The 10,682-nt window shown below is 52.6% G+C and overlaps 1 protein-coding gene across 1 annotated transcript; it reads right to left on the bottom strand.

Moving 5' to 3' along the window:
- Positions 1–1,708: 1,708 nt before the first annotated feature.
- On the bottom strand, positions 1,709–7,314 carry LOC113405465 (ghrelin O-acyltransferase-like). The gene is made up of 3 exons (XM_026646680.1): positions 7,196–7,314; positions 4,123–4,347; positions 1,709–2,672 (listed from the first exon to the last, which is right to left on the bottom strand). Exons 1-3 carry the CDS (start codon positions 7,312–7,314, stop codon positions 1,709–1,711), a joined length of 1,308 nt encoding a protein of 435 aa, XP_026502465.1.
- Positions 7,315–10,682: the final 3,368 nt, after the last annotated feature.

Here is a 10,682-nt window from a genome sequence, read left to right as displayed (position 1 = left end):
GGGGGGGAGGGGAATGGCAGGTTAAAGGAGCATTTGTACCTCTGACTTTCACACGGCAAGGGGGAGACACTGTGGCAAAGGACACGGCCCAATGTACTCTGAGGTGGGTCTTAATTCATGGTCACATACTTTCGAATCATGGTTGTGGTGTTTTCCCAAATGAATGCTGGGTTCCTTTCTCCTTTTTATTGAACGTTTTCTTTGCAATACACAGACTCAGTGCTTGTGAGAGGGAAAATATCGCCTCTTAGTGTCACCCTGGGGTGGTGCTTAATTTAGGGTGACCAGACAGCAAATGTGAAAAATCAGGACAGGGGGTGGGAGGGTAATAGGAGCCTATATAAGAAAAAGACCCAAAAATCGGGACTGTCCCTATAAAATCAGGACATCTGTCACCCTAGCTTAATTTTCCCAGTTTATTGGGTTGGGACTGGAGCAGGTTCTGTTTTGTATTGTTAAGAGGAACCCCTAAAAGGGGTGCCGTTGGACACTCAGCCATCCTGCACCCTCAGTTACGTTGTGCAGCCCCAGGGAACTCATGGCTCGCGCCCAGGACAGAATGTGGACTTCTCCACACTGGAATCTCTTGCTGAAAAGGGCGGGCTCTGCTGGTCACATGGCGAGTTAGGCAGGAGGTAGAAATAAAGGGCATGTCTGTGCTGCAAGAAAAGCCCAACAGCAGCGTAAGTCTCAGAGCCAGGGGATACAGACTCCGCATCAGGCTACAGTGGTAAATATAACTGTAGATGTTCCCACGCAGGCTGGAGCTCGGGGTCTGAGACCCACTCCTTTTGCCCGGTTTCAGAGCCCAGGTGCCAGCCCAAGCAGAAACGGCTACACTGCTATTTTTAGCACCATAGCGCAAGCCCCGTGAACCTGAGTCTGGAGACCTGGCTTCTGAGGCTCGCTGCCATGGGTGGTTTTTTGCAGTGTAGATGTGTCCAAAGTTATCAGTGGGTCTTTTTCGGGGGGCCTATCTGCTAATAACGCCCCCTTGCTCAGACACCCAGGGCCTGGGGGTCCTTTATTCTTCACGAACTATTTAGCAGACCTGCTCCACTCACATAAATGAAACTGAATCCTGCCATATGAGGACTGGTTCAAATGAAAGGACAATATGGACACTCCTCCCCCAATCCCCATCTGTCCCCTCTAGCAAGGGCCAGTGGCTGGAAGGTGAAGACGACAAAGTTCAAAATGGAAATAAGACGCAAATATCTAACAGTCAGGGTGTCTGATCAATGTCACAGATTACCTAGGGACATGCTTTGATTTAGTTGGGTTGGTCCTGCTTTGAGCAGGGGGTTGGACTAGATGACCTCCTGAGGTCCCTTCCAACCCTGAGATTCTATGATTCTATGCTAAATTCTTCATCACTTGGCCCCTTTAAGTCAAGACAGGATGTCTTCTTCTAAAAGATACGCTCTGATCCAACCCTGGGTTATTTGCCGGATGCGGGAATCACTGGGTGAGGTTCTCTGGTGTGTGCTATGGAGCAGGTCAGACTGGATGATCTAATGGTCCCTCCTGGCCTTAGAATGTGAGAGTCTCTCTTATGTGATGAGATGATGGGTTTAGGGGGGACTAGGGGCATACCTAGACCTAGAGAAAACCTCTCCCTACCAAGGGGGCAATCTCCATCTCTCTTACGCTCTATGGCTCCTGGTGAATAGTGTGTGTGTGTGCGGGGGGGGGAGAATAGTGTGGGTCAGACACATTTTTCTTTGGCTCTCGCGACCAGCCACAGCAGTGAAGCACCGTACAGGAGAGGGAAGAAGCTGTTGTAGGAGGCGCCCAGCAGCCAGAGCGCAGAGAAGCTCCTCATCTCCACCGCAGCCGTGATGTACGCAACAAGCAACTGGGTCTGGACCCAGGTCAGGGCCTGATACAGCACCTTGGTGTGCCGGGACTTTGCAAGTGAACGGAGAAAAGGGTGAATCCGGTAATCGGCCTCCACCATCGCTGCCCAGCACAAGAAGCCAAACACTTGCCCTGGGTGGAGCCCGTGCCACCAGGCCGAGAAGGCAAAGGTGGCCAAGAGGGGCTGGGCCGGGCTGCGCTGGAAGACGAGTCTCCTCAGCCACCGGGAAGTGCTCTTGTTCCAGGTCCTGGTGAAGAGGGCTATTCTGTTGGTGGTCTCCAAGGTCCATATGTCTGCATCAGAGAGGTCGCCGCAGGCAGCCTCTGCACCGGGGGCGTGGCCACGCTCCAGCCCAAAGCCCGCTGCGCTGAGGAGAGCCTCGTCGAGCACCCACTGGGAGTAATAAGCCAGTTTGAAGAGCAGGGCGGAATGCCACATGACGTACACGCAGCCAAAGCCGGTGCAGTCCGTCATGCGGGCCAGCGGGGCCACGCAGCTCCTCACAGCCGTTCTCAGCAGGTGCAGAGCCAGGGCACGAAGGCATTTCTGGCCTGCAGCCCTCCAGGAAGCTGTGGGGCGTGAAGCGCATGAGCCCTGGATCTGGTCCTGAAATCTCCGAAAGGAGCATAGCGGGCCTCCCAGCAAGGCAGGGAAAAAGAGCAGGTAGCTGCATAGAGGCAGCGCCCGCAGCAGTGGCTCCCTCCCATCCCCCCACTCAGCTGCCATAGTCACCTTCCCTTCGTGGATATCCAGAGCCAGCGATGTGACCTTCTGCGTCTGCAGCATGAGCGACGAGAGGGCGATTGTCAACCTGCAAGGGGGGGAGAGAGCAAGCGGAGTGGCGGTGAACGGGGTCCCGTAGTGCACACCAGGGCTGGTGTCGCCCTGAATGGACACGAAACGGTGCTGCGTGCGAGGTCACGCTGTGCGGAGGGCGCCCGAGAGCGACATGGCCTCCTCCACGCGACATGACCTTGGGAAAGTGCCGGAACATGGTTCCGTTCCAGCTCCGCTACTACCAGGGGGCAGCTGCAGCATCAGCCCCTTCTGTGCTGGCGTGGATTGAGGCGCATACTGGCTGCATGGGGCTGGACCCGGCCTGTATAAACATCAGGTCATAGCGGGCGGAGCTCTGCCTCGGCCTCCCTCTCTGTGCTCCAAACACGACTTAATACGCAGCCACTAACCACTGCCCTGCCCCTCCCATTTTCCTGCCTTACGCAGCTGTACACATGGCTGAGCCAACCCTGCTACATGTCTGCAGGGCCAGTGCTTCCACTAGGCAACCCTAGGTGGTCGCCTAGGGCGGCAGGATTTGGGGGGTGGCATTTTGCCGCCCTCGGCGGAAATTCGGCGGCGGGGGGTCCTTCCGCTCCGGGTCTTTGGCGGAAATTCGGCGGCGGGTCCTTCACTCGCTCCGGGACCCGCCGCCGAAGTGCCCCGAAGACGCGGAGCGGAAGGACCCCCCACCGCCGAATGCTCAGAGGAGGAGCGCTGCCGCCTCGGGCGGCAAAAACCCTGGCGCCGCTCCTGCCTGTCTGCAAAAACCAATGGACTCCGCGAGCCAGGTGGCACCAACCTCAATACCCACGCCACACACCCGGACCTTGAAGCCTCCGCATGCTTAGTGACTGCCTGGTTATTTGCGGTGGGCCTGCCCTGCTTCCGTCTGTTCCCCTGAACGTGCCTGGCACCGTCCCTGCATCTTGCCAGGAGGAGCCGGCCGGACCCAGTGCGCAGTCAGAGCGTGGGATGCCCAAGTGGCGCAGCTGAGTCAGGACAGGGCTGGGAGCAGACTGGCATCCTGATGGACGAGAAGTGATTCCAGTGCTGCCCTGGGGGGAGGTTGAGCGCCCGGCCTGGCGAGCGAATGCTGGAAAGGTCATGAACATTTCACATCCGGTATATGGAAAAGTTGGGGCCACCTGATTTTAGCCCTTAATGCCTCTGGAAGGTGCTGAGCATGAGACAGAAAAGGCAAGAACCAGGCTGTTAAACGGTGGGGGAAATCTTCTCCCTAGAATGCTGCAGACAAGCTTTGTGAAATACCGGGACAGCTTGCTATAGCATTTCAGGTGAGAAGAGAGGGCATGGTGTTAAGGGACACGGACTGTCCTCAGGGGAGTATGACTGCCCCTAGGGACCACGCAGATTCTGCTCTCAGTTATGCCCAGAAAAATCTGGACAAGTCTTGATGCAAAATCTGGCCCAGGCTGTGTCATTTGAGGAAACAGGTGGGCTTGTGCACTGCTGCCTGATACCTGATGCATGGGGCTCCTTGCAGATAATGTTCTCTGTAGTGCAGGCCCAGGTGGCAGAGAGTCTGCCAGGACATCTGGACCACGAATGCCCACGTGTGGACCTGCAGTGGGCCGACTGAGTGGAAAATGGCCACGGAGCAGAAGGTGGGGATGAAGAGCAGCAGGGCGTACCATCCCATGGCAGCACACGCGAGAAGGCAGCCTCCCACCAGGAGCAAGACGTACCTAGAAGAAATCAGAAATGTTTGCAAAGGCTTTCTGAGGCCGCGGAAGTTCAGTGGGTTTGGCGTTGCCCAGCACTAAGACTGCCTGTGGGTGAGGTGTGGCTCTCGATTCTCTCCTGGGCTGGCTTTGCCGTCCCTTGTAGCTTCTTGCCTTTGTACGGATTGCCCCTGCCTCCTCCCTCGTCAGTGCTGCTTCAGTAGTCTAACAAAGGGTCCCTGAGGAGCAGACAGCTCATGCTTCATTTCCAGACTCATCCCTCCACCAACCCCAAAGCAGACCTGGCCAAGTGCTGAACTTTCTCCAGGCCCTCTCCCCTGCTTCCACCCAAGCCCTGCTGGGTTCCCTCCTTGGAGGCTCTTCAATGCCAGCAATAGCTGGTGACTCTCAGGGTTAAGTACATTTTGTCTCTAAATCGTCACAAACTCACCAGCGTAGCCCTGCTCTTTAGCCAGCCCTGCCACAACATCGTCCCTGGGCCAACGGAGGCTTAGTTCCCCACACCAGTGCGGCTGTGTTTGACATCACCCCTCTTGGCCACACACTCTTCTCTGAACCCGACAACGTCTCCTGGGCAGCAGGCGAGACATTCCCCACACTGCTGTGCTCCGCTCTTCCTGGCAGAGCTTGGCACTCACCCAGGGGCAGAGGGAACCCATCAGGGCACTTGAAGCTGTGCCTCCCTGGGTAGTTTCCTAACCCTAACAGAGCACCATGCTGCTGATCGTCACAAGCACGAAGGCGCTGAGCATTGCCAGCTCTCTGATCTCCAGGGACTCACCTACCACCGGCATCGTCTTACGCTTTTCTCTGCGTTAGCTGCCCATCTTTTCCTGTTCCTCCACCCTTTAGAGGCCGGGTACCTGTGCAGCCTAGATACGCATCTAACCTGATCGCTGCTGTGACTGGCAGGGTGGAGGATGCCACATTCTAACCTCCCAATGAGACAGGTGCCACTTGTGAGTTTGCCCTGCTAGCCAGCCAGGCAGATTCCAGAGGACTGTAGTCCATGGTAGATACACAGAAAGGGCTCCGGTGAAGTCCTCGCTCTGATTTGAACTTTGTATGTGTTCTCCAGGCTGGCAAATCCTCAGTGGAGTCTTTGGCCCAAACTGTCCAACCAGGGCATCCAACCCAAAGTGACTTGATTTCTAAAAGTACTGGTGACCTGCAGAGCCCTCACATGCTGGTGGGAGAGGGGGTGCTTGGCATCTCTGAAAATGTAGGCTTGTGCATTGAATCCAGCGGCTGGCTTTCTGTTTGGTTCATTGTACAGTAATTCCTCACTTAAAGTCGTCCCGGTTAACGTTGTTACGTTGCTGATCAATTAGGGAACATGCTCGTTTAAAGTTGTGCCATGCTCCCTTCTAACGTCGTTTGGCATCTGCCTGCTTTGTCCACGGCTTGCAGGAAGAGCAGCCCGTTACAACTAGCTGGTGGGGGCTTAGAACCAGGGTGGACCGGCAGCCCCTCTATCAGCTCCCCGCTCCCCTGTGCTGCAGCCACCCAGCAGGCTACCAATTGCTGGCAGTTCAGCTGTCCCTTCCCCCACTGCCATGTGCTGCCCTCTGCCTTGGAGCTGCTCCCCGAGACTCCTGCTTGCTGTGCAGGAGGGGAAGGGGTGGCTAATGTTAAGGTGTCTCCCTCCCCCCTGCTCCTGCACCCCGCTTACCCCTTCTCCATATAGAGCAGGGAGGGGACACGGAGGGAGAGAGACAGCGAGAGCTTGGGGCAGCAGCTGCTGTCTCAACTTCCTGATCCACTTAAAAAGACAATGCACTTAAGAGTGGGTCAGCTTACTTAAAGGGGCAGCGTGCATCTCTGGTGTGTGTCTGTCTCTGTCTGTTATGCTGTCTCCCCTCTGTGTTTGTGCTGCCTTGTGTGAGAGGCTATATTAACAACAATGTGTTAACCGTTGAGGGCTCAGCCGAGTGCTAGTTCATCATTTAGCAGCAAGGCATTCCCTGGGAAATATCCCTCCCTCTTCCACCCTCTGACTTCACCACCTCAACCAAGCTTCACAATTGTCATAGCTGTGAACAGTATTAAATTGTTTGTTTAAAACATATACTGTGTGTATATCTATATAATATATAGTTTTTTGTCTGGTGAAAAACATTTCCCTGGAACCTAACCCCCCCCTACTTACATTAATTCTTATGGGGAAATTGGACTCGTTTAACATCGTTTTGCTTAAAGTCACATTTTTCAGGAACAACGTTAAGCGAGGAGTTACTGTATCACTTGACTGACCTGCAAGTCCCATTAACTCCAGAAGACCTGAGTGAACTTGGTGCGTTGATTTCCTCTCCCCACTCTTTCCTCAGATTATAACCTGTGACTGCTGCCTTCATGCCCAACTGCAGAGGTGAGGTTTTATAAATCACCTAACAGGAACACTAGTCCCTCTGCACATCAGGGAGACTTGTGCTTCTGAGTCACTTAGGTGCCTTTGAAAATCCCACCTGAGGGTCACAAGTTCTTCACTGATTCCTTGGAACATGACCTGTGATTCGGATTCATATAATCTCTGCATCTTCAAGCCGGATCTGCTGTAGCTCGCAGGTCTTTAGGCATTTAATGATACTTTGTGATTCTCCAGGGCTGTTCATCTACGTATCTCAAAATACCTGACAAACATTAATTACATGGGGTGAAACCGAGGCACACAGAGGTTGTGATAAGGTCACAGTGTGACTCAGTGGTAATCATGAGTAGATACAGAGAGTTTTGATTCCCCTTCCCTAGGAAAGAGGTTAGCAAAATTGCCTCACCTGTGAAACCTGCACTTAGACTAGAATTCACCACCAAAGCTCATGAGCATGGAATTAAAGCAAACATGAAAGCATACCTGGCATTTAGCGAGAGAGACCCAGAGGTGCAGAGATAGTGAAAGGAAACGGCAAATGGAAACGCAACCAGCTGGTAGAAAGCTATAGGGTGAAGAGCAAGCGGACTTGCCCAATCCATTGAGAGCCTGCTTTTCAAGAGAGTTAATTCTGCAATGGTCTTCAGTTCCTGGGGCACCTGGATGAAGAACTGAAACTCCCGTCTTTCCCCCTTCTGTTTATATGGGGCAGGAAGGCGGGGTTAAAGCCAAACCCCAGATAAGCAGTGTAAATGTGTCTGTCAGAGAGCAAAGCCAGCGTGCTAAGGAAACAAGGTTATCTGAACTGGGGAGCCTGGCACACCGCGATACATGCAAGAAGAAAAGGAAAATATTCTCTGTTTTCGTAAATGCTATTTCTGCTAAGTGCCTTCGTCCCAGGGCTTGAGCTCACATGGAAAACATGCTGCTTCATATTTGGGCTGCTAAGTTCCTGAGTAATGTCCTGCTTTTCGATCCCAGGGAGCGTTACACACAGAGATAAGCAAGCGTTCTTTTCCAACAGGCAGCTTAAATACCAAGCTATTGGAACACCTTGACGATGGGCGAAATGACTTCAGCAATTATCCGAGGGCTAAAGCAGGGCAGTCGCGTTTGCTTTGTCTCTGGGTTCTCATACCCCCGCCCCTGCAGCTGGATGGCGTCACATTCAAGCCGTTGGAAGGGCATGGAGGAGCCAGTGGAAAGACAGCAAATGAGCTAGACCTGCTGCCAAGGCTGCAGGAGGAGTTCAGAAGCAATACAGAGACACAACAGCTCCTTGCATGCACCCCAAGATGCATCCGGCTCAGGTTCTCCTTTCCCACGATCTCAGGGTCAGTCACAGCAGCCTTGGGTGTGTCTCTGGCCAGTTTACCTTCAATATGGTGTCAGGTGTGTAACTTTAGGCTTTAAAACATTGGCCTAAATGTAGAGCAGAGAGCTCCAAAATGTGCAGGCAAGAGCCACACACCCAGGAGCCATGGTGCAGCCAGTTCTGTAGTTCTGCTCCCCATGAGTGCCGTCCTGAGAGTCCCTCGCTCCAGGGAACGTCTGAGGCCTGGACACGCCTTTAGCCAGCTGGCTTTGTTGCCTGTAACAGAAGGATAGTGGATGTCCTGCTTCATCCGAATCCCTCAGCTCCAAGTGGTGGCGATGACTATGCCTTCGAAGGGGGTGAGGGGACATGCCAGTGGAGCTGGCTGTTCCCGGCTTCCCTCGTCCAGGCCAGGCCTTTATTTCCATGGGGGATTCACAGCACGCAGGGATGGCAGGAAGCTGTTGGCAGCTACAGGTGAGAAATGAGAATATGGAACAGGAGCCTTCCCCTCTGCGAGGTCCCCAAAGGCCATTTCAGGGCAATAAACGTGCTGGTGCTCCCATCCCTGGGTGGTAACACAACTGTGGGACTGGGAATTTCAGGGCAACCGTTAGGCATTTCTGAAAGCTGGACCCTGCACCAACACTCACCCCAGGTGCACATATACATAGGGTGACCAGACGTCCCAGTATTAGGGGCCTTGTCTTATATAGGCACCTATACCCCCTACCCTGAAAACAGTGTCCCGATTTTTCACCCTTGTTCTCTGGTCACCCTACAGCTGCAGTAAGTTAAGGGTCAGTTTAACAGTGGTTACACATTCACTTACAGATCACTTTGTCCCCATGGAGGGGAGGTAACTGGCACTCAGCACTGCCCTGTGCTCCTCCCACAGCAGGACAGTTTATTACCCCTCTCAAAGGCTGGCAAACCAGGGCATGCAGAGGAAAGACCCCCAAAGATAAAAGTGAGCGTTCCAAGAGCAAACAAAACACAGACATCAGCAAACCAGGCAACGTACAGTTAAGGTGTCATAGCCGCGTGCCCCCTTGGAGCACTACACAGTCCCTCAGGCTGATCACAGTGCATTTCCCCTGCTGTCCAGCCGCAGCAACACGCACTCCCTGGATCAGCGGTGCTGCACAGGGGCCCAGCAGTGGTCCATTGCAGGAGATGAACCAGAAGAGTGATTGGCATAGACAATGGCAGGTGGTGTTAGGGAAGGGTGATGTTATATTCCCAGGGTTAGCGCCACAACAGGATTTAGACACCTAACTGCCTGATCTGCTATTGATTATGCCCAATAGTGCGGGGATTAAGGCATTTGCCTGGGATGTGGCCAGGCATCTGATGTGCATAGGTTGGGATGACACCTTGGTGCCTGAGGAACAGATTGGGGAAGTGGGACACCTGCAGACAGTGATCCAGGATGGTGGGATAGACCCATAAGCCTGGACCAAGAAAATAGACTTGGGAATGCCTTCAGCATCTGCAGAGTAGTACAGTTGATTAAGAAACATGAAAAAGCTTTCTCACAACATCCTGTGGATTTCAGGTGTGCCACCCAGATACTGGACACCACACCCACCACAGTACATCCTCCAGTTAGCAATTGCTCCTGCTCTAGGAAAGGATAAAAGAGGTGTTGGAAGCTAATGTAACAAAAGAGGGTCACGGTCTATGGGCTGTGCCCACTGTGCTGGTTAAGACAAAAGACAGGAAACTGTCTTTGTGTAGATTCCTGAAAAGTGAACCAAGTCACCCATAAAATGCCTATCTCTTACCTAGAACTGATGATTCCTTACTGGCATTAATGTCAGCAAGTTTCTTCCCTACTATCAATGTAGCAAGTGTACTGGCAAATTCCCATGGTGCCAGAAGACCAAGAAAAAACTGCCTTTGTAACACCCGTGGTACTTTATGAATTTACAAGAATGTCATTGGGTTATGTCATGCTCCAGGGACATTTCAGAGATTGGTAGAGCGTTGCCTGGGCTCTGAGAACTTTGATACTGTTTTATTGTATCTAGACGACATCACTATATATTCAAAATCCTTTGAGAAACATTTGCAATACTTGCATGTGGTATTTGACCTATCTGGGACATACGGTGGCTACTGATCCAGAGAAACTGAAAGTGGTAGAGGAGTGGCCAATACCTGCTGCTACAGTACAAGACGTTCTTGGGATTTGTCAGTTACCTCCGGTGTTTCTCTTAGCAGTTCATTCAATGGCAGAGCAACTTTAGCAAAGTGCTTAAGAAATCGACGGTGATAAGAAAATTTCTAAAGCTGCCCCGGTAAAATGGAGTGCATAGGGCAGCATTTGAAGAACTGAAATCTCCCCCAGTGCAACCACCTATCCTGGTATATCCAGATTACGAACTACCCTTTGGAGTGTACATTGATGCCAGCAACAAAGGATTGGGAGCTATTCTTGCCCAGGAGCAAGATGGCAGGGAGTGAGTTACTGCTTATGCAAGTCTGGGCTTAAAGAGATCTGAAAAAAAAAAAAAAAGACGGGAAATACAATTTGTTCCAATTGGAATTCCTAGCGTTCGTCTGGGCAGTAACAGAAAAGTTTCAGCATTATCTTACGCAGCCTCATTTGCAGTCTTTACAGATAACACCCCATTGACATATTTGCAAACC

Source organism: Terrapene carolina, unplaced genomic scaffold (genome assembly GCF_002925995.2).
Source record: "Terrapene carolina triunguis isolate 2854851 unplaced genomic scaffold, T_m_triunguis-2.0 Scaffold38394, whole genome shotgun sequence".
In the NCBI taxonomy this organism is placed as follows: domain Eukaryota; kingdom Metazoa; phylum Chordata; order Testudines; family Emydidae; genus Terrapene; species Terrapene triunguis.
The sequence above is the reverse complement of the archived record's forward strand: the minus strand, read 5'-3'. Positions and strand labels throughout refer to the sequence as shown.

What these genes read in the sequence shown, in the direction of transcription:
- LOC113405465 (XM_026646680.1), bottom strand. Translation starts at nt 7,314, where the DNA reads ATGGATTGGGCAAGTCCGCTTGCTCTTCACCCTATAGCTTTCTACCAG. An exon ending in TCTCTCTCGCTAAATGCCAG is followed by an intron (nt 4,348 to 7,195) that starts GTATGCTTTCAT and finishes GATTTCTTCTAG; the next exon opens with GTACGTCTTGCTCCTGGTGG. An exon ending in CAAGGAGCCCCATGCATCAG is followed by an intron (nt 2,673 to 4,122) that starts GTATCAGGCAGC and finishes CCCCCCTTGCAG; the next exon opens with GTTGACAATCGCCCTCTCGT.